Source organism: Fukomys damarensis, unplaced genomic scaffold (assembly GCF_012274545.1).
Source record: "Fukomys damarensis isolate Sample0158 unplaced genomic scaffold, DMR_v1.0_HiC HiC_scaffold_21, whole genome shotgun sequence".
NCBI classification, from domain to species: Eukaryota; Metazoa; Chordata; class Mammalia; order Rodentia; family Bathyergidae; genus Fukomys; species Fukomys damarensis.
Window position 1 is genome coordinate 10,979,844 of NW_022900933.1, and position 23,550 is coordinate 11,003,393.

At 42.0% G+C, this 23,550-nt stretch overlaps 1 protein-coding gene across 3 annotated transcripts; it reads right to left on the reverse strand.

Annotated features, from left to right (window-relative positions):
- Nucleotides 1–238: 238 nt before the first annotated feature.
- Nucleotides 239–12,881, reverse strand: Rdh11 (retinol dehydrogenase 11). Of its 3 annotated transcripts, none has more exons than XM_010645342.3 (7): nt 12,812–12,881; nt 9,096–9,214; nt 8,180–8,335; nt 6,860–6,964; nt 5,717–5,926; nt 2,691–2,880; nt 239–975 (listed from the first exon to the last, which is right to left on the reverse strand). In XM_010645342.3, exons 1-7 carry the CDS (start codon nt 12,814–12,816, stop codon nt 873–875), a joined length of 888 nt encoding a protein of 295 aa, XP_010643644.1. In that variant the 5' UTR covers nt 12,817–12,881; the 3' UTR covers nt 239–872. The 3 variants fall into 3 exon arrangements, with proteins under 3 accessions (XP_010643644.1, XP_010643642.1, XP_010643643.1); XM_010645340.3 differs by lacking the exon at nt 12,812–12,881 and adding an exon at nt 12,387–12,559; XM_010645341.3 differs by lacking the exons at nt 8,180–8,335; nt 12,812–12,881 and adding an exon at nt 12,387–12,545.
- Nucleotides 12,882–23,550: the final 10,669 nt, after the last annotated feature.

Below are 23,550 nucleotides of genomic sequence, written 5' to 3' on the forward strand. Positions count from 1 at the left end.
TGGGGAACTTAGTGAGATCCTGTCTCAAAATTAAAAAAAAAAAAGACTGAATATGTAGCTCAGTGGCATTTGTGAGGCCTTAGGTTTGATTGCCGACACTACAATGAACACAAAAAACCCCAGGCATGAAAAGGAAGCCTCCACATGACTAAAGCCAGTAACTGAAGCCAGATGTCCTATCTTCTCATAGTATTCCTTTTATTACCTCCTTATTGGTCTGAGAAAAGGCAGAAACATGACAGTTTAACTTGATTTTTACTTCTGTCCACTCCCAAATCCCACAATATCTTAGAAAGGTAACTCTTCTGTGGTCTAGACATGGGTAAATGTCTTAGCAGCAATGGCTCTAGGTTTAAGGCCAGGCCATAATCCAGATCCAGTAGTTTCCCGGAAGAATTCTGATATTGGTGCCACGACGCCCTGCTCTTAAAACAGGCCACTCTTTTTGTGGGGTTCAGCTGAGGCTGCAACATGGCCCGTCTTGAAGATTTTTTTTTTTTTTGGTTGGAACTAAAATGTGAAAAAAAGAGGATAGAAAGTAGTCCACATTCACACACGTAACCATGCTAGAGCTTCAATTCTACACATAAGTATTTCAGAAGGAAAATAAGAGTTGCGAGCTTATATGAGGTCTTCTTATTCAATAATATGGACAGAAACTCTAGAAGTAGAGGAAGAAAGTGGGTCTGGACAAATGCAAGGTGTTGAGAGGCAAATCTGGCAGTATACGCTGGGACGCAACTGGACACCATCAGGCAAGGCTGGAAGGTTTTGCTCTTTGTGTTGTCTTTGGCCACCTTGGAGAACCATTTTGGCTCGTAGTACTGCATCAGTTGCTGCAGTCTTCTTTTGTGTCCAGCTGCCACCACCTGTCAATCCACTGGGAGGCCCAGCAGGTCACAGCTGACGTCCCATAGCCGCCTTGCTATTGTCTCATTACGAGCCTGGGCTGAGACCCATGTCACATGGCAATCACTGGAAGGGAAAGACAGGCTTGAAGAAAAGGGCTCAGGATGGAACCTGCTCTCGGTCTGGGATAGGGAACGTAACCGAAAGCACCCTCGAGGTCACAGGTCCTCCAAGGCCAGTGCTAAGGCCAGCGTTTGTTCTAGATTTTCACTGTACCTTACTACACACATTATTTTCCAGTGTCTGCTGTCTCAGTTAATGTCATCATTAACCTGCTAGTCACCGAGCCTTGAAACCCAGGTTACCAAATTCTCCAGCAGACACACACTCAATTAGTCATCCAGTGGTAAAAAGCCTCTCAGTGCTTGTCTTATGCAACCATCCTTACCACTCCAATTTTCATTTCTCTAAATCAGGAACTCTTTCTCTTAATGGGTTACTCATTCATTTATTCATTAAACAAATGATGTTTTTCTACAGCACAGACTAGATTCTGTCTGTCTGTACTGAGACAACTTCAGTGGCTCCTCTGTAAGTCTGTCCCTACAGGCTTTTTAGCCATGTTTATCTTTCTTTCCAACCTTAATGCTATTTGCAGCCCCTTCTCAAAATTTCAGGTTCTTTCAAAGATGTCTTAAAAGTGGAGGTAAAAATATGTTAAAATGTTGTTCTTACATGTCTGGGATTTTCTTCAAAATAATGAGAGAAGAAAAATATGGGAAGAGGTAGAGGATGAGGATGGGGTAGGATTGGCCATAGTTTAGTGACAGTTGAGGCTAGATGATGGGTATGTGTGAGCTCAAACTTTATTATTCTACTCCTGTGTATGTTCAAAATTCTCTATAGTAAAATGTTTGAAAAGTTTATTCAAGAAGAGATGCCATAGGTACTATTTTAATACTAAAGACAATAAAGGAATGCAGATTGAAACTTTTTGTTTGGCACCGGGAATCAAACTCAGGTCTTTGTGCTTGCGAGGCAGACGGCAGAACCACTGAGCTAAATCCCCAGCCAGAAAAAATGTTAAAAAAAAATGAAACACTAGGACTTAAAAATGGAATTTTAAAAATTGGACCAATATAAAAAAAAGTCAGTAAAAAAAATACATGGAAATCATAATTATCAATATAAAAGATGGCATGAAAAATTCAAACCTTGACAGTACCACAAAACTTATGAAAGGGTTAAATTTCTCTGTTAAAATATAAAAACCTTAGAGTCAAAAGACAGAAGCTGCTAGATAATCCTGGTGTCAGGAGTCTGAGGCACAGCATATTCAGGACCAGCCTGGAGTACTTACTCTCAAAAAAGCAAAAAATGCAGCCAGGGAATGGAGCCAGGGATTTAGCTCAGTGGTTCTGCTACCTGCTTCACAAGTGCAAGGACCAGAGTTCAATCCCCACTACCAAAACAAAACAAAAAATAAAAAACAACTAATAAAAACAAAAAAAAAAAGTCAATGGCAATGTTGGTGTAGCCACTCAGGTATCTTTCTGACACAGGAGGATTGCAACTTCAAGCCAGCCTGAACAATTTAGCAAGATACTGTTTCAAAATAAAAATTTTAAAAGGTCTGGGGCTACAGCTTAGTGGTAGAGCACTTGCCTGCCTAGCATGCTGGAGTCCCTGGATTCAATCCCCAGCACTACAGAAAACAGATCAAACAAAACAAAAATACAACAGACAGAACAGATATAAGCAAGAGTAGACAAATGTATTTTTTAAAAAGGTATAGCACACCAGACAAATTCAAATTATTTAAAAAACATACACATTCATACCTGAAATGATTCCCATTTAGAACCTCAAGACCTTCTGCTAAGGCACAATACAGGCTGGTCTGGGCTCCCTGCTGAGGAGTCTTGAGGAAGTAGTAGAACAACCACCACATGAGTCTCATGAAAGATGAGTGCCGAATCAACTCGGAGCTGACTGAGCCAGGGTGGACAGAATAGGTTGTAATGCCAGAGCCTGGGGAGGAATGTGCACGTAGAGAGGAAGATGGGACTTGATATTATTGAACTGCCAAAGAGAGCATAGCATGTGAATAAACTTGTGACCACCACTTATGACTCCCAGCCTACGGTGACATCACAAGCACTATTCACAATAATTTAAACCCCCACTTCATAGATTAAGACCCAGGAAGTTGTTAAGTTTCGATGCAGCAGAGCCAGGACTCAGCTTCTTAGCAGCACTGTACATCACCAACCCCCTCCTTCTTAAAGTCCCCTTTTTTGAGACAGTCTCACTGAAGTTTATGCTGGCCTTGAACTCACTATGGAGCCCAGGCTGGCCTTGAACTGACAGCGATCCTCCTGCATCAGCTTCCTGAGTGGTGGGCTGACAGTGTGCCCACCAGAAGTCCTCTTTTTACTGGCTTCCATAACCCCACACGTCTGGTTTCCCAAAGCTTATGGCTGCTGTGTCTGTTTCCTGGATATCCTTGGTCATCATTTTCTACCCAAACTTGGAACTGTCATGGCTCACTAAACTCCCTTTCTATAATTTTATGGTGCCCACATTTCTTATGTACAGCATAAACTATTTCAGCATCAGCCTGACTATGAGAGCCAGCATAATGAAATGGTTAAGAACATGGACTCTATAGCCAGACTGCTCAGACTCAGCTTGTCACTCCTGTCATTAGCTGTGTGACCACGGATAAGCTCCTGTTTTTGTGACTTACTTCCACATCTCTAAAATGAGAATAATCATAAAATCTCCACTCACAAGGTTGTTCTAAGGATTAGATGAACTCGTGTATATAAGAGCTTAGAATGTGGCGTGATACAAGGTAAGCGCTACTTTTGTGTGTGCTATTTTGAGATCCTAATCCTTTACTGCAAGACTAGAGGCCCAAACTATTTCAAATTTCTTCTGACTTTAGAAAGGTAACATGAAACATATTCTGTCTAGTACAGCTTTGCTGCCAAATAAGTTTTGGTATAAGTTTGTGAAAAAGACAAAACAAAACAGAATTTTCAAGTCTGTGAATTTCGCAGCTGTAGATCAGGTGCTGCCAACTCCATGTCTACCTAAACCCAGATGACCCAGAGTAATACAGACTCAGAGGTGCAAAATTAGTTTTTACTTTTTAAGAACTAGGTCTAAACACACCCAACCGGGCACACAGGAGTAGCTCTTAATTCCCTACCTTACCATGCATATCCTTTATGGTTTCCAATCCTAAACATCTCTCAGGAGTGTTTACAAACCTCCAACTCCATCACCCTCCTCCAAGCTACTTTCATTTCCCATCTTGACCACTGAAACTGCCTACTGCATCTATTCTTGCCCATTTCTAAAAGGTTTTAATTCCAGAGGTTTTCCACTGCTCTTAGAATTAAGACTAAAACCCTTTCTGTGGCCTCTAAGGACGTGGCCTCTGCCTACCTTCCTGTCTAAACTCAGCCCTCTAGTCTAACATTAGAGCCTCTATTTCTCACTCCATCTGCACTTAGAACCCATTTAATTTCCAAGCCTCCTTCAGGGCTCAGCTTGCAACTCCCTTCCTCAGACAGTCTTCCCTGAATCTTCAGAATGAATAAGGTCTCTGCCCCCTCCTGAAATTCATTTGAGAGACTCTTGCACTTCTCCTTTGTAACATTTAACACAATTATGATTAAACAGCAAATAGGAAGTAATCTAGATGTTAAGGAAAGGGATAAAGAAGCTAAGGCACATTGATACTATGACAGACCATGTACCTAACAAAATGAATACGGGCAAATCCGTACGTAATACATGGAAACCATTTCAGAATTCCAATTATCTCTGTCTAACGTGTATACATGTAAATGCAAAGGAAAGTGACTGGGGAGGTGCATAGGCAGCTGTTGACAGTGGTCACCCGAAGGAAGAAAAGTGAGAGGGTGAGAGGAATATATGAAGGTGTTTTTCACCTTTAATTCTGTAACCTTCCATAATATTTTCACTTTTTACAATATGTTACTAGACTAATATTCTGTGTGGCAGTTATATCAACACTGGCTTCTTTCCCCCGTTAGCTATTTTTTTTTGGTACCGGAGATCGAACTTGGTTCCTTCTGCTTGCAAGGCAGGCGGCAGGACTGCTGAGCTAAATCCCCGGCCCCATTTCCCCCGTTAGCTATTAACCAAATCAAGGAAAGGACTGCACCTATCTTGTCCTCCACCTCATCCCCAATCCTCTAACCAGGGCACAGAATGCCATGGGTATGGAAAACTCATCTGTGGAATGGTAGGTAGGTTGATCCTGTTCCAACAGTGGTACTCCTAGGCCTGATTACTAGAGCCTAAATTGTCTGCTTCAACTCCTGAGCGCTGCCCACTGTAGATGTCCTTTCACTTTACTGGAAATTCAGAGTAGACAATGCTAAGGAATGATGCTGAAGGAACTTGCTTGGAACCTTCCCTTATGATGCATACTTTCCCTTTTATTGGATCCTTTTGAGGGAGAGACTACGACCCCAGTGTGCAATCTTTATGGTTGTATCTTTATGGTTGTATCTAGCACCAATTCAGGTCAATTCTTTACAGACTCACTAGGAGCAAAAACATCTTGACTTGCTCAGGAGACCTGAATTAATTATGACAATAACCTATAAAGCAACCTGCCTTTACATAGAAGAAAATAAGTTTGAAAAGTTAAGTAACCTGCTGCAGTTTACACAGCTAGTAAGTTAGTGAAGTATTCAGTCAGAATTTTCTTGTTTCCAGCCAGTGATCTCCAGTATTCAGTGTGGGCTCCAGAAACAGTTTCCATCCTTGGGACTTTTAGCTACCTCTCATTGACTCTGTCTCCCTGCTTAATTCCCAAGCCCACCTTGCAGCCTCCTGGCCAGTTCCCGGGTGAAGAGAATGTTGGCTAACTTGCTGTGACAGTAGGCCAGTCCTGAATGGTAGAATTTCTCGCCTTGCAGATTATGGAAGTGAATCCTTCCCAAGTGATGTCCCCAGGAGGACACATTTATTACCCTTGATGGGGCTGATGCCTTCAGTTTCTCTAGCAGCAGATGGGTCAGGAGGAAGTGACCTGTTGAGAAAAACTAGGATTGATAAAGTTCAGGGCCTGTGTGGGATAAGAAGAGTAATGGTGAGCAGGGCTAAGCAGAGAACTCAGGGATAAGGTATTTTGCTTCAATGTTCATTATCAACTAGAAGACAATTTCAGTGAGTCGGGGAAATATAAACAGCCAAAGACATGAGATACCCTTTTAGGTTATGAAGAGGTCTGGACTTAAAATAAATAAATAAATAAATAAAACAGGTCTAGATTGTACAAACAGCAAATCCAATCTTAATTCCAACATGGGTTAACACTACTCTTTAAAAGAAGATGACCTAGTTGAGTGTGGTGGTGCCCACTTGTAATCCCAGCACTTGGGAGGCTGAGGTAGGAGGATTGCCACAAGTCCAAGGCCAGTTTGGACTGCATAGTGAATTCAAGGCCAGGTTGAACTACATAGCAAGATCTTGCCTCCAAATAAAATAAAAATTAAATTTAAAAATACAGCTAGCATCTATCTGATGCTGGGCACAAGGATCATTTGTAAGAAAAGAACATAGACCTCCACCCCAATAAGGCTGTTAAAAATGTCTCCATGCTGGGCATAGTGACACACGCCTGTAATCCCAGCATTCTAGAGGCTGAGGCAGAAGTACTGCCTGGATTTGAGGGTCTACACAGTAAGTTCACAGCCTGAACTACACAGTCAGCCCATCTCAAAAGACCAAAAACAAAAACTCAAAAACAACTCCAAGGTAAACCACATTTAAATCATAGATTAAAAAGTAAGAGTCTCGCATAGGCCTCAGCTTTCAGGCAGGTCTAAACTATTTTCTACTCCCACATGGGCTACTATGGCTCTCAGTTTCTATCATTCCACAAAGAAGGCTCAATCTGACCTTTAAGTTTTCCAAGAACTTTAGGTTCCCTCTAGCTTTGTCACAAGGACAGATTTCTTACCCAGGTGGTTCACTCCCATATGCATCTCAAAGCCATCTGCTGTCTTACTGTAGGGACACATCATCACACCCGCGTTGTTGATCAAAATGTGGAGGTGCTTTTCCTCTGCACAGAAGAGAAGATGGAGCCAGAGCTGTTACATCTTAGAAATCTGCTTCACAACTGGGCTTTAAATGTGGGGATGCAGAACTTTAATCTTTTGTTTCCTCTTCATACTTATTTTGTATTTTTTTATAGTAAGACTTTCGTTGGATCCTACATACTTTTACAATAGGGAAAAATTCCATTTATACCCCCAAATGCCTTTCTCAGTATTTCAGTTCAGGGGCTACTTTTTGCTTTTGGGAATTATTCCATCCATCTCTCCTAATAGACTTCCAAAGCTGACTGGAAACACTCCAAAGCAAGAGAAAAACAGATGTTCCATATGAACCCCTGCCTCTGGGCTTCAGGTCCCAAAAGAAATCTGCAACTCTAAAGGTTCATTTCCTTACGTGGTAATTTATGACGGTGGGTTTATAGCAGTGGAAGTTCTTCTCTGACAGGCTAAGATCTATGGTGATAAGGAGGTAAGCCTGATGAAATATTATAGAGTTTTTACATTAATGCCTCAGCTCAAGATTTCTGCACCCCCAAATAAGCAAACAAAATAAGATGATGATGACTTTACACCATTTGGTAGTATGGCTTCAGACCCTACAGATACCAGCAAGGGTTTCTAATTTCTTACAGATGACTCATTATTTGTCCAACACCGGGAGAGATGGTAAACTTCTTTTGTCATGTGCCTTAGCTGGTGCCCAGGCTGTTTTGTTTTGCTTTGTTTTCTAAGTTCCTATATTGCAGATCAGATGGCCCTTTGTCAATCTCAGCCTTATATACACACTGCCAGCTCCCAAGGGCCTGAGGTCTCATCCCTTATCACTGTATGGGTACTTAGACTCTAGACCAGGGATGGTGAACCTTTCAGAGCCTTCAATGATCAACAGCTGAAAGCAGCATGTGTGCCATCAGTTTGCCACCACTGCTCTAGAGCCTAAAAAAATCCCTATGGAGTTCAGATGCTTGTGAGATTTTTAGCTTCAGCTCTTGCTCATTGCCACGGCTTTTTAGGTTCTAGTTTTCTTCTGCCTCCTGAGGATGTCCCTTTGACATTAATCACACCCTAATGATGAAAATGAGTTCAGCTGTGTGTTGAAAGTTTTTGGCTATATTTTATCCACTATATCTGTGTTTTAGAGGGAGAAAGATGTTTTCCTTTCATCCAAGTCTGCCAAGCTGATTATAAACTCACAATACAGTCTCTCATTCTGCACTTACCTGCTAAGAAGTCCTTAGCAAAGGCTCGAATACACTTAGTGTCAGCCAGGTCCAGTTTCCGCACCAACACCTGCTGGTTCCCTGTTATGGCTTGGATCTCTCTGGCTACTAACTCCCCTTTTTGCACATCCCGGCAAGCTAAATATACACGGGCTCCTGTCATCCAACATATGAAAGAGAAACTGTCAGTGCTGTCATTTTTTTTTCTTCTTTTTGTGGTACTGAGGATTGAACCCAGGGCCTGTGTACTGCATCACATCCCCAGACTTCTATTTATTTTTTTGAGACAGGATCTCATATCTCATAAAGTTGCTAAGTAGCACAGGCTGGTCTCAAACTCACAATCCTCCTGCCACAGCCTTCAGGAGTGCTTAGATTACACGTATGTGCCACCACTCCTGGCTGTCAGTTCCATTTTTAAGTGGGTATTATAGACTTAAAACTGATGTCAAATGTTATTTTCTCTTGGGTTTTTGCTTTTTGTTTTGTGTTTTGGTGCTAGGGATTGAACTCAAGGCCTTGTGAATGCTAGGCAAGTGTCCTACCACTGAGCCTAGAATGTGGCAATTTTTTTTAAAAAACAGGAATTTTTACATGTACTTTCTAAAAGAGTCACTTGATGCAAATCAATAAAGAAAAACAGATCAATGAGATTTAAATGCCTATTATATGAGATTTTTTTTTTGTTACTGGGGATCAAACTCAGGACCTTGCCCTTGTGAGGCAGGTGCGGTGCCACTGAGCTAAATCCCCGGCCCTAGTGCCCATTTTATGTACAGCATTGTACTAGGTTTAGACTAGCAAATCAAAGGGTTCAGAGGTTCTTGAATTCTAAGTCAAGGAAGAAACAATGAGAACAACCACCACTGTAAGGAATGAAATGAAAGTAGTGGGAACCAAGAGCAGATGAACTTGCCTCTTCGAGCCAGCTCTTTTGCCGTCTCCTTTCCGATGCCTGTGTTAGCTCCAGTGACTATAGCGACCTTCCCAGGAAGCTGGACAGTAGATGTGCACACCCCAAAGGCCAACATTTTCCTGCAGACAGTGGAAGAGAACTCATCAGCTCTTTATTATCCATTCTTAGCTGAGGGTTCTGGAAACGCCCTATGTCTTCAGAGCCCAAGGCTGAGGTTTGCTTTGGTTTCTTCACTATTTCTTTTTCTTTTTCTTTTCTTTTCTTTCTTTCTTTTTTTTTTTTTTTTTTTTTTTTTTTTTTTTTTTTTTTTTTTTTTTTTTTTTTTTTTGAGACAGTGTCTCACAATGTAGCCCAGGTTAGCCTGGATCGCACTGTGAGGTCTAGGCTGGCCTCAAACTCATGATCCTCCTGCCTCAGTCTCCTGAGTGATAGGATTATAGGTGTGTAACATCAGGCTTCACTGCTGTTCTTTTATAAATTTAAGGAATGGCTATGGCGCAAGCCTGTGATCCCAGCACTCAGGAGGCTGAGGCAAGAGGATTGCCGAGTTCAAAGCCAGTCTGGACTACATAGTAAATTAAAAATAAAGCCTGGCCCAAACTACATGGTGAGACCCCAAAATTAAAAATAAGTAAATAAATAAATAAAATTTAAGTAAAATGAGAAAAGACTAAAGATTTTTGCTCTTGCTCAGGACAAAGGTGATTCTATTACAAGGGCAAAACTTACAATTGCTCCCTGGAGCACCACAACTGGAGGAATATTTGATTTGCCAGGCACCTGACTCAGTTTGAGCTCTCTGCGAAGCATTTTTGGCTTAGAAAATCACAAGAGTCAATCAAGAAGAGAAAAGAACTGGTCTCTTGTCAATCTGCCCACAGGTGGCATTTTATGGTCTAGAAAATGGGTTAATCCAATTCAAAGATTTATAATTACAAAAGCTTGTGAATCTAGAACAAAACAAAATAAGGGAAAAAACACATTAACATACTTAAAAATAAGACTGGGGCAGGGGATGTAGCTCAGTGGTAGAATGTGTGCTTAGCATTGATGGAGCCCTAGATTTAATCCAAAGGATGGTTAAAAAAAAAAAAAAAAAAAGACAATGGAAAAAAATGAGTATAAAGGAGAGTAGGGGCTCAAGTCCTGGTTTGTCCAATTATAGTCATCATTCCTAAGCACTACATTATACAGCCTTTCCAAAGGATGAATGAATGTACAAACGCATATTAGCAGTTCTCAGATTTTTCTTTTCTCTATAATCTTGGGAATAAAATATCTGTTGATAAGTTGACTGTGTTTTATTGTTGTTTTGTTTTTTACAGTACTGATTGAACCTAGAACACTACCAGTGAGCTACATCTCCTTTTTTATTTTGAGACAGGGGCTCACTAAGTTGCCTATGCTGGCCTTGAATCTGTGATCCTCATACCTTGGTCTCCCAAGTATCACACCTGACAAAGAGCTCCTTCCTTCCTTCCTTCCTTCATTTTTTTTTTTTTTTTTGAGACAGGATCCTGTATGTAGTCCAAGCTGGCCTTGAACTATTTCAGTCTTTTTTACTAAACTTGCAATTACAAGGTGCACACTCCTAACAGCTAAAGCTACCTGCATAGTCCAAAGAGGCCACAGGGAGCAAACTAACTCATGGTATCCAGCTGATAGTCACCTCTTCAGAAAACAAACCCATATCCCGTCAGCTGGAGCTCCGGGAATTATAGACTATTCTACATTAGCCCTTTCTTCTACTGAACAAGCAAAAATGAAAGAGACAGGGCTGGGGATTTAGTTCAGTGGCACCGCACCTCGCTCATAAGTGCAAGGTCCTGAGTTCAATTCTGAATACAAAAAGAAAAAGAAAGAAAGAGACAACCAACTATAAAAATAAAGCTCTGGGGGGAAAAAACCCCAGCTCTTTCCTGGTTCTCATTCTCTAGCTGGATTGGGGAATAAAGACCTTGGAGCATAAGCTCTTTCAGAAAAAAAAAAAAAAAAAAAAAATCTCACTGGGTTATGAGCACTACTTTCGGTTCCAGTTCAACTTTTCATTGAGATTCTATGTGGACAAGTAGATCTCGTGGTGAAAAGAGTTTGTTTGTTTGCTTCTTTGTACCGGGGACAACTCAGGACCTTGCACTTATGAGGCAGGCGGCAGCACCACTGAGCTAAATTTTCAGCCTGAAGAGATTTTAAAAACTATGTACATTTTCATTTGACTATGAGCGCCCATGTGTGCCCAGAAATGGGAGCAATGAAAGTTCAGAGAGGAGAAAAAATCCCAAAGCAACACTAACTGGACGAGGTCACGAGGGAGGGATGGAAAAATAAGCAGCAAGGCAAGCAGGTCCTTCTTGATTTTTTTTTCCTTTATGGTGCTAAGGATCCAACCCAGGGCCTTGTGCACACTAGCCGAGCAATCTACAACTAAACCACATTCCCAGCCCTGACCAACTTTACAATAAAGAAATGACAAGAGGTGAATCTGGTCAAAGTTCCCTTGCAACTCTGACCGAGCGCCAGGAGAGGAAGAAGTGCGTCTCTTCAGTCACTGGCCCACCGTCACTACGGGTGACTTTCTCAGAACCAATCAGCGGCCTGCCCGCTGGGCGTTCTATGTTGATTTTCAAGAGACAGTTTGCCTCGTTCTCCCTGCCTCTCCTTCCTGGCCCACCAGCGTTTAACTCAAATCCCCCACCCTCTTGGCTCCAAAGGCTGGAAAGGACTCTTAAAATCACTCTGCCCTTTCACTTCCGTCCCTAACATCTGCCCAGAGGAAAAGCAGCAAAGGAGAGCGTGCAGCGAATTACAGATGTCACTATAACCATCAGTTTCCCAGAGAGAAAGTAGAATCACTCGCTTGCTCTTTAAAGTCTAGAAACAAAAAGTTAGACAGGGCTGGTTCAAGGCGTGAGAGTAAAGAGGGAAATTAAGGTTGTTTTGGGAGAGACGTCCCACACGAGCGTCAGACACCCGCCAAGCCGTAAACTCGAGCGTCTGGGGGAGCCCTGCCTTCGGGCTTCCCTGGAGCTGGGGGCAGGTGATGCTGGATGGGAAAAGGGGCCAGGAGAAGGAGAGCAGGATGCTCGGGACCGCAGATTCTTCCCGATAGCCTCGGTCTCGGACCTCACTCCCCGCCCCGCCAACACCTGGTCCTCACTAGCAACCCACTTAACTAGAAGTCTCGGCCATCTTGGGGACCCCCAGGGAAAGTCTCTTGCAAAAAAGAGCTTCCGTAAGGATTCGTGTCCCCCGAAAAGACTTCGCAGTAGAGGGCAATACATTTACACAGACCTGATTTGGGGCGCAGCCACATACAGGAGGAAGGGGAAGAAAAGGAAGAGAATCAGAAGTACAATCATCTCGGCGAGCTGCGGCGCAGTGGATATAGGGTCGGCCGCCTCTACAGCTTCCCTTTCTATACCCTTCGGCTTCCACGGCAACGCCCCGGCGCAAAGCCCTCTGGGAAACGTAGTCCAGAGCTTGGCGGTGACGGGAGGGGCCACTGGGAAGGCGCGGTTTGCAGGCGCTTTGAGGTGACGCAAGAAGTGCAAGATAAATCTTTGACTGTCTAGGCCCGGGTGTGTGGGATCATTAAAAAACCCTCCCACAGCCCTCTGGCCACTAGTGAAGCTTGTGAAATCTGCCCAGTTTTCCATCACTCCAGGGCCAAGTCCAGCTTCTGGTTTACTTTCTCCCCAATCATTGTTAACAATTACCACATTGTTCCAGCTGGAGAAAAAATGTTGGTGTCTGGGAAGATTCTTCATTCAGCTGATTACCCAGGAGAGGAGCCGTTGGACTCTGACAGTTGGTGGGGTGGGGGAAGTGCGAACCTTTCCTCCTCAGGAATTCCTCGTTCAGTGGAGCAGAAGCACCAACTGGTCCTTCAAGACATTCTCTGGAGAATCACTTTCTTGTGTCTAGTTTGAGTAATGATGGTAGCTGTCATAATCTTCCTAGTGTTTGCTTGTGTGTTCCTTGATAATAAAATATAATTTTCTTGATGACTGGTGTCACCTGTATTACTTCTCAGTGTAGCATCTGAGTGTATATATATATATTTGTATATATTCCTAGCATCAGATTTATTTTAGTCATTAATATCATAAACATAGATTAACAGCCAGACTAACAGACCAAAACACATACAAAACACACAAAATTATCCTAAATCAAGGTGTACATTGGTCATACTGGATTACAATAGCTTTTATTTCTTTTTTCCTATCATTTGTCGTTTATTTTGCACTTCATTTGTATATTGGGGTTTCTCATATAAGAAAAATCCTGTGATATTTAAGCTTGTGTGTCTGACTTACTCCACTTAATATTACGGTCTCAAAGTTTATCCATTTTCCTACAAATGATTCAAATTTATCCTTCTTTATGGCAGAACAATACTCCATTGCGTATGAATACCACATTTTCTTTATCCAGTCATCTTCTGTTAGTCATTTTTTTTGATGGACATTTAGGCTGCTTCCATGATTTAGCTATTCTGAATTGTGCTGCTATAAATAAGGGTATGCATGTATCACTGTAATATGATGTCTTTAACTATTTCAGGAAGATACCCACAAGGGGAATAACAGGGTCAAGTGGAATTTATATTTTTAACTTTGGGGAGAATCTCCATACTGATTTTCATAATTGGTTGTACCAGTTTACATTCCCACCAACAATGAAGAAGGGTTCCTTTTCCCCCATAGTCTCTCCAGCATTTATCATTACTATTTGATTCTTGAACTTAGCCATTTTTTCTACAGTAAGGTGGAATCTCGGTGTTGTCTTAATTTGCATTTCTCAAGTGGCCAGCAATGTTGAACATTTTTTTCATGTAATTTTTGGTCACTTTTACGTCTTCAACTGAGAAGTGTCTGTTAATTTCACGTGCTTACTGATTGGGTCTTTAAATCTGGAGCTGCCAGAGACTCCTGCAGTAAGTCTCTAGTCCCCACCTGCCCAGTGTGTGATGCAAGGTTGAAGAAAAACTTGACAGAGTTAAAGAGAAAGTGTGAACTGGGACGGCCAATGCTCCTTTGGCAAAAGGCACTAGCCTGTCTCTTCCACCAAATTTTATTATTCGTCAATCAGGGTAAGGGTGCATGTACGGATGTGCAGTACATGAAATTACCATGGAAACTAATGCAGGCAAGGCTTTAAAGAGAAGTCAAAGCATTTTTTAATTAGAAGCGAGAGGGCCAAGGATTTAGCTCAGTGGTGATGCTGCCTGTCTCACAAGAGCAAGGACCCACGTGTGACCCCCAGTACTACTACTACTACTAATAATAATAATTAGAAGCGAGATAGACAATATATATGGTTGTAATTAGAGCCTTGTCCTTCAAGCTGTGATGGCACTAATGGTGGGAAGGGAATTTGGGTGCTATTACTTCAACCTCGGCTACAGCTGTTATCTCATGTTGACCACCACAGCTTCCTAGGCCATTATTCTGGTCTCAGCTGTGGCCGTGAGCGGGGAGGTCATGTTAACCTGTGTGCTACCACACTGCTCATAAGATACTTCTGTGAGTCACATAGTTTCAGTCGGACTCGTTTCTTAAAGTAAGCCAGTCGAGGGATTTAACCCTTTGCAGCCTGGACTGCTGACAGTGTGTTTGGGGTATAATCAATATTGTGGGCTCTGGCAGGAGGGACCTAATTTTTTTGAGTTCTTTACATATTCTAGATACTAGTCCTTTGTCTGAGAAACAGCTGACAAATTTTCCCCCTTCTAGAAGTTATCTCTTTATTCTGTTGGTGATTTCCTTTGCTTTGTTGGTGGTTTCCTTTACAGAAGTTTGGAACCTTGCACTTGCAAGGCAGCAGTACCATTGAATTAAATCCCCGGCCCTCAGGAGCTTTATTTCGCATGATTCCAAGTTTTTTCTGTTAATATTGTACAGGAAATCAACTATTAGAACAACCATGATTGATAAAAATAACAGCCCTCAAGCTGTATTTTAGATTTCAGGGTGCTTGCTATCCAGATAAAGTTATGATAGTTAAGCTCTTACTGTACAATTGATGTCACCGATCTTCTCTTCTGGGTGTTCAAACACCAAAGTTCAGAGACCACCACTAAAAGGTAACTGGGATAAAAAGATCACCAATATTTTGGACCTGGTCCTCCAAGGTCATCAAAGATCCAAGGTATGAAGGGACCTTTTCTACAATGCCTTACATCTTTGGTAAGTCACCCAACCTCCCGAACAGGGAGATTGCTGGACACCAGAGGACAAATATAACGTGTGCTAAAGGAGAGTCATCAAGAGAAAAAAAAATCTCCCACACTTTCACTGAAAGCAACTTGGTCAAGTAAGGCTGTTACCCATCCTAACAGCTGACACTGACTGAGGAGCTGAGAGGATCTATGTACGGTTCCAAAATAAAGAGACTTAACTGAACTTGACAGACAGCAAGATGTCCATATTGACTAACACAGGTCTCACTTTAACTTGGTCTTAAACACCCAGCAGAAAAGAATAACCAAAAGAGGTAGTCAATGAACAGGCACTAGTGATGGACTTTTGAGGCCCACCACTCCACCTCCCTATAAAGGGATAGATCTCCAAGTGGTAAACCAGATAACCCAGTCTCAAAAAAGGCTATAACACCTATTCATTACCACCCTCCACTATCTCCCTGTCAACATCTCAGATTGTTGGATTTGTATGTCTGTTTATCCTTGCTCTTTCACTCCAATTCCTGTCCCCCTAGATTTTAATCTGCCTCAAATACTGGCAATTTATCCACAGTTCTGGGACCCTTTGATATGGGTCTCCCAATCCCTACACAAACCACTAACCTGACATGCATGGGGCAAAATGACCACATCACTTGCCTTGCTTGCTCCCTTTTTATCTCAGGAGAGCACCCAGTCTGCCTATCCAACAGCCTGTACTTCATATGCAGCCAGGAGGCTTTCTGATGCCTCAACCGATCTGAAATTTTCTGTTACCAGTGTTTCTCAGCCCTCCCTTGACCTACACGGAATCCCAGATATTTGAAAGGATCCTCCCACGGTCAAAGGTCAACAAAGAGGGTGGCCCCCTCCCGGTCCCCTTCTTGATGGAAGTGGGGGTCCTCACTGGCATAATGATGGGTATAGCAGGTTTCTCTACCTCTACATATTTCTACCCAGCACTGTCAATAGAGATCTCAGAAGACATAGTCAAGAAAAGCCAATTCCTAAACACAATCCAGGACCAGATTAATTCCCTAGCAGCTGTCATGCTCCAAAATAGACCTACCCTCCACATGCTAACAGCAGCCCAAGGGGGAATGTGCCAGGCTCTACGTGAAGAGTGTTTTGTTTTGTTTGGTTTTTTTTTGGTACCGGGGATTGAACTAGGGCAAAGCGGTGGAACCACTGAGTTCCCTGGCATGAGTGTTATTTTGTTAACCAATCAGGCATAGTCAAGGCAAAGATTAAAGAATTACAACAATGCATCAAAACCCTAAGAAACAATAGGGTACATGAGGAATGACCCAAGACTACTTCTGGCTCCACCAGATTATGCCATGACTACTTCCCTCAGTGGGCCCTCTGACCTGCGTGTCTTCTGGCCATGGTAGGCCCGTGTCTGTTTTGCTGTTTTCAAAATTTCTTGCAGGAACGCATGAGGGCATTTCCCAACCATATAGTCACGGAACTCATCATGGTGGGGTATCAGCCACTGCTGCAGAGGGAAGAAGCCCCCACCTACTGCTGCCCCACCATATCCAGGTTTAGCCCCAACCTTCGCCCCTTTGTCACTCCAGGAGAAGAGACCTTCACCGAACAACCATAAAACAAAAAGCCTGGAATGTTAGATTTCCTTTGCCTTAAGATGGCTGCTACATAGAATGGCAGCCTCCATGTTAAAATATGGCTTCTTCCAACAAGGGACAGGCTTCTTCTCATCATGCCTCTTCTCCCACCAAAAGAGCAACCTAATACTTGCCACCTCCTAGCAGCTAGTGATGTCACAAACCCCTTCCTAGTGATGTCACAGGCTCCTCCAATTTCTTAATACCACCTCACTCAACTCCACCCCAGCTCAGGCTAATCCCACCCTTCTCCTATAAAAGAAGCTCCCAGTGCTGCCCTGTTGCTTTCTCTCCTTTGTTCAGAGACAGCCTAGCAGGTCCTCCCCATAATAAAGGTTTATTATGGTTCTGGTCCTCTCTTGGGCTTGGGCTCTTTCATCTAACACAAACCACCACCAAAATCTAAATGTATACGCAGCTTAGGTATTTGGCTGGTTTTAATTTTTTTATATTTATTTATTTTGTGGTACGAGGGATCGAACTCAGGTCCTTGCACTTGCAAGGCAGGCCACTGAACCGCTGAGCTTAATCCCTGGCCTAGATTTTTTGTTTTTTTTTGTTTTTTATTTTTTCTCTAAACTGGAATGGCTAAGACTTTAGTAACTTTTTTTTGGTACTGGGGATTGAACTCGGGTCCTTATGCTTGCAAGGCAGTCAGCAGAACCACTGAGCTAAATCCCCAGCCCCCTACAGTGTTAAATTTGGAGGCAACTTCAGACTATTTTATTGGCGGTAATTACTTGCTGATCTTTTTTAATAGGTAGTAACTCCAGAGAAGAAACCTGTGCATATGCCTAACAAGTTGTTGTTCTACATTAGAGTAAGCCCCAAGTAAAACAATGGAAATGTATATAAAACTACTAGCTCTTACATGATTTAATTACATAAAGATACATGAATTTAACTTCAACTTACTTTTATGTAGGCAAACTATTCATTTTTGTCCATTTTACTGTTTGTTAAAATAACACCCCCCTCCCATGTACTCTTTTTTTGACCCAAATGAAATACTAATCTAAGGTCGACATGAGAGAAACGACTGAGATTAATGTCTCTACTAAAATAACCAATACATTTGTCAAACTAAAAAAAATAGTACGCCAATGAAATATACCATCATGATGACTTCTGTGTAAAAAGATAGTCTGCTGGTTTTGAGGTGATTAATGAGCAATGTAGGACAAGTCAGAAAATGACATAAAATGTAGTAATTTCTTCCATAGGTTATACTCTCTTATTCCATGACACAGATTTCACTCTGTAAAGCTTTGTCCCCAAAGAAACTTTAAATCTGTTTTGTGCCTTTTTGGCTTGACAGTATTCCTTTTCCATTACTTTTCCAAGTACCCAGGGTCTTCTAGATGCACCTGAAGCTGGTTTGAGATTCAGGTGTAATTGCAAAATCCCCCTAAGTTCTTTTTTGCTTCACATTTGGTTCCATTCCCTGTTGCACAGTTTTCAAAATATTTATTTCTTTATTCATTCATGTATGTAGTTATTTTTGCAGTACTCAAAATTAAACTCAGGGACTTTGCACTGAGCTACAACCCCAACCCTTTTAAAATTTAATTTTGAGACAAGGCCTTGCTAAGTCACCAAGTTGCTGACACAGGGCTCAGACTTTCCATTGTCTTGCTCAGTTCCCCATGTTCTTTTTTTTTTTTTTTTTTTTTTTTTTTTGAGACAGGATCTCACTATGTAGTCCAGACTGTCCTCAAACTTTCAGTGATCCTCTTGCTTCAGCCTCTCAAGTGCTGGGATTACAGGTGTGTGCCACCACGCCCAGCCCTGTGTTCTTTTTCTAATTATCCACTGTAGGGGTGACTCATCGTCCAATTCTATTGGAACCAAAATCTTGCAGTACTCATGAAATTGTGTCAAGTTCAATAATAATCAGGGAGTATTCCCTAAGAGTTAGTTATTTTATTTGAAAATTATATATATATATATATTGGCACCAGGGGTCAAACTTGGGTCCTTGCACTGGCAAGGCAGGCAGTGAAACCATTGAGCTAAATCCCCTGCCCAAAGAAGATTATATTTAAATTGGAGTGCCAGGAATTTAGCTCAGTGGTTCTGCTGCCTGTCTTGTAAGTGCAAATTCGATCCCCGGTACCCCCCCAAAATAAATAAATAAGTTGGACCTAAAATTATCAAAGCTTTTTCAGTAGAAGAAAATTTCTGTGATATTAGAAAGTCAGAAAAAATGAAAAAGGCAATGCATTCCAACTTTTCGTTATGAAATGTTATGCTTCTTGATTTTCCATGCAGAAATTTTCTGTGTTTGCAACTCTGTGTGTGTGTGTGTGTGTGTGTGTGTGTGTGTGTGTGTGTTCAGGGCCTTGTGCATGTTAATCAAACACTCTATCTCTGAGCTACTGTATTTTCTTTTCTTTTTTTTTTTTTGGTACCACGGATCAAACTCGGGCCCTTGCACTTGTGAGGCAGGCAACCACTGAGCTAAATCCCCAGCCCTATTATACTATATTTTGAGTAGAGTCTCCCTAAGCTGCCAGGCTGGCCTTAAACTTGTAATGCTACTGCCCTAGCCTCCCCAGTAGCTGGAATTATAGGTGAGCACCACCACATTTGGCTTTTGTGGCATTTTAATCTGAAAATTTTCAAATATTCATAAAATTTTTAAGAGTTTCACAAACATCGATATATCCATTACATAGATTCTGTATTAACATTCCATAGTACCAGTTTTATCATATATAAAATAAGTACATTAAATGTCTGTTTTACTACCCTATATCCATCAATCCACTTTATTTCATAAATGTACTTCAAAATAAATTACAGCATCAGCACACTTCCCCCTAAAAACTTCTGCATGTATATCACTAATTAGAGCTCATTATTTATTCTAAATTTTTTCTTTTGATGTAAGATTTGCAAACAATGAAGCTGGGTGTGGTAGCCTCTACCTGTAATCCCAGGTACTATGAAAGCTGAGGCAGGAAAATTGCAAGTTGAAGGCCAGCTTGAGCAATTTAGGCAACGTAGTGAGACCTTGTCTCAAAAACAAACAATGAGATGCATGTCTTAAGTGTATATTTGCTGATTTGATAAGTGCACAGATCCATGTAACCCAAACCTCTTCCAAGACAGAACATTCACATTACTCGAGAAGTTTACTCATGAGGTTTTTGGGGTTTTTTTTTTTTTTTTGGTTTTTTTGGAGACAGGGTCTCACTGTATAGTTGAGACTGACCTGGAACTCACTATGTAGCCCAGGCTGGTCTTGAACTCACAGCAATCCTCCTGCCTCAGCCTCCCTAGTGCTAGGATTACAGGTGTGTGCCGCCACGCCCAGCTATGAGATATTTTTTTGATGTGTTAAGTGTATATAGATCTCAGAGACTGGACACTAATGAGTAATCAGAGGCAGACAGAATTAAGCTGAGAGAAGAAAAAGTTTTGAAGGTCAAAAGTATTGGCCAGTAATCCCAGACTCCGATGAGTTACTAATATCTTTATATAAAGAGTAAGCAGATTAGTTTGGCTAGAGCTAAGCCAAAAGAACAGGATACTGTGTGAAACATTATTTTGCTCTTTCAATAATACACATTGCAGGGCTGGAGGTGCAGCTCAGTGGTAGAGTGCATGCTCAGCATGCATGAGTCCCTAGGTTCTGTGAGAGACTGCTTGGGCCTGCATAAGAAGACTGCCCTCAACCTTAGCCTTTGCCTCGGTGGAAAAATCCCACTAGACTACATACATGCGTGACTTTTGGCAGGTCTAGCTCCTGGGCAAACAGGAAATCTTACAGAAAGAATAGCCCTTTGTGCTAACCACAGGGTCACGGGATCTGGAGCAGGAAGCAGGTGGTATTTCCCTGTCCTACTTGCCCCTAGGGGTTGTGAAGTTAAAGATTGCATAGGGTTAATTGTTGATGTACGCCTTCCCACTTACCCCTCCCCACATTTGGTAAAATACTGATTGCTGTATGGTTAAATGCTTGAGTGACTCATGTGATTGGTAGAGGATTTGTTTGAACTGTCCAGTAAGCTTGCTGAACCTTCCCCCTGGGATAACAGTATATAATCGTTTTGCTGAGCCAATAAAGAGCCTTTGATCAGAAACCAGACTTGGGCCGTGTACTCTAACTTCTTAAAGATTTCCTCCACAGACATTCAAGATCGGATCGGCCTCTGATGACCCACGAATAAGAGGCGGCTCTCACCTCCTATTCCCCGCGGGACGGGGTCCCCCCAGAGAGCCGCAAGGTTCAATCTCTAGCACTATACAAACAAACAAAACAAGACAGAGCAAAGAAACACATATCAGCAATTTCCAGTAGGGTCTACATCCTGTAAGACAGTGAATCCCAAATGGGGCAAGTTCGCAATATCTGGGGATGTTTTTGGTTGTCATAAAGGGGATTAGACACTGCAGGCATCATAGGCGGGAGAGGCCAAAGGTACACAGGCCCTTCTGTTTTAGTCCGGGGACAAAGGCAAACCTGACTTGTAATTCACCCAGGTAAGGTGAGCAGAGAGCTCTTCTCAAAGGTGCTGTAAGTGGTGAGAGCTTCATCATGGCTGAGTATCACTCAGGTCTGTTCCAGCTTCAATTCCTCGGATGTGTTCAACTTCCTGTGACTATCTTTATGTCTGTCTCTCATGGAACATTTCTAAGAAGCAGGTGTCAGGTTGGTCCTTGGCTTTGCTATGGGGCAGATCGTGTTTGCTCAATATTGGTTTGAGAACTAGCTTTACTCTGTGACAAAGTGCTTAATTTAACAAAAATAAACCAGTTATTTCAAAGTGACATAGGTCTTTTTGGTGAAAACTTTAAATGCTAATAGGCCATAGGCTATAGACTCACAAAGTACAAAAGGAAATAGTAAGTGAAATAAAATATTATAGCATCTAGGAATCCAGCAAGGAAAAATTAAACTTGATCCTTACTTTACTCTTTAGACCAAAATTCTAATAGATGGAAGATACAAACGGGAAAAAATGAAACCATTAAAGTCCTCAGAAAAACCGCTGGATACATTTTTAAATAATCTTAGAGTGGCAAGACCTTTCAAATAAGACAAGTCTCAAACCAAAAAGGAAAACGTATTTGTTTTATTTTGTTTTTTTGGTACTGGAGATCGAACTCAAGACCTTGCACTTGTGAGGCAGACGTAGTGCCACTGAGCTAAATCCCCAGCCTGGAAAACATATTTTTTAATTAAAAAAATCTTATATAGCTGGGCATTGTGGCGCACACCTGTTATCCCAGCACTCAGGAGGCTGAGGCAGGAGGATCGCTGTGCGTTCGAGACCAGCCTGGGCTCCATAGTGAGTTCCAGGTCAGTCTCAACTACATAGTGAGACCCTGTCTCAAAAAAACCAAAAAAGAAAAAAATCTTTATGACATAAACCACTACACACAAAGCAGTAATGAGAAATGGGGTGAGAGTGAGATATTTACAGCTTGTGTTGCAGTCAAAGTCTACTTAATATATACAGAACTGTTACACATCACCAAGAAAAGGAATAATAACTGAAGTTACTTACAGTCACACCTGGGTACTTGTCATTAGTTCCTCCCAGAAAGTATGATGAGACTGAGTCTCGAGTCTCGAGCGAATCTTTCCCTTAAGAAACCTTGCAAGTGTAAGATCCTGAGTTCAATCTCTGGTACAAAAAAAAAAAAAATGTAAGTAGATGTAGGTTTGGGATTGTAATATTTAACATTTGTTTTTAGCAAGGTATTTGTGTGTTTCCGTAATTGTAGATGCTTTGTATCCCTTCTAACATCTTTTCTCTAGAGTTCTGCAAACTGTTCCTTATGGCTGTCTGCCTCCAAGCTAAACTGAGAACCATCTTTGCAAGTGCAGGGGATTTTGGATTTGAGTCTAGGGTTGTTCCCTTTGGGACTCACCGGATCTCTCCTTATTCTGTTGGTCAGGTCCATGGGTTTCCAAGAGGCAGGAGCTGTGTCTTCTTTCTACTTGGCCAGTGCCTGGCACCAAGAAGCACTGGATAAGAATAAGTCCGGGTGGGTAAGTGATGAGGGGAGGTGTGAACACCTCCTGCCGCAGGTGTCTTCTTCCACGTGTGTGTCCTCATGGATTCAAAGGGAGGACTGAGCTAGAGCACGATTTCTGGGGTCTTTTCCCATCGCTTGCCTCCCTTTCTATCCAAGAGAAAAACATGGAGTAAACAGTGAACCCCACTTATCCCTTCCTGTCCTCTCACACACATCCAGAGGCTCTGAGAGTGGACGCTGGTTTTTTGCTGTGTTTCCCCTCATCTTTACCAGCATTCAGTTGAGACAGGACCCTTGTCCAACACCTCTCCCTTTCTAAACACACCCTGAGTAAAGCAGGTGGGAAGAGGAATAGCAAGGGAGATAGGAATCAGTACAGTTAGACACAGTATTTGCCAAAATTTCTGCTTGCATAATGAAACAAGCAGACATTCTCATTGTACAAGTAAAGAAATAAACCAAGGTAACACAGACACAAGCCCAAGATTGCAGAGCTTGTAAGTGGGTGAGCCAGGATCTGAGCCAGGAAGACCAGCTCTAGAATCGACGCACTTAAACTCAATGCTTTTTCCTTGGCATGCTCCTGAGTGTGTTAACTCAAATGAAGGATAACGTAATGCACAAATCACAGGTACAAGTGAATGCACCTGTG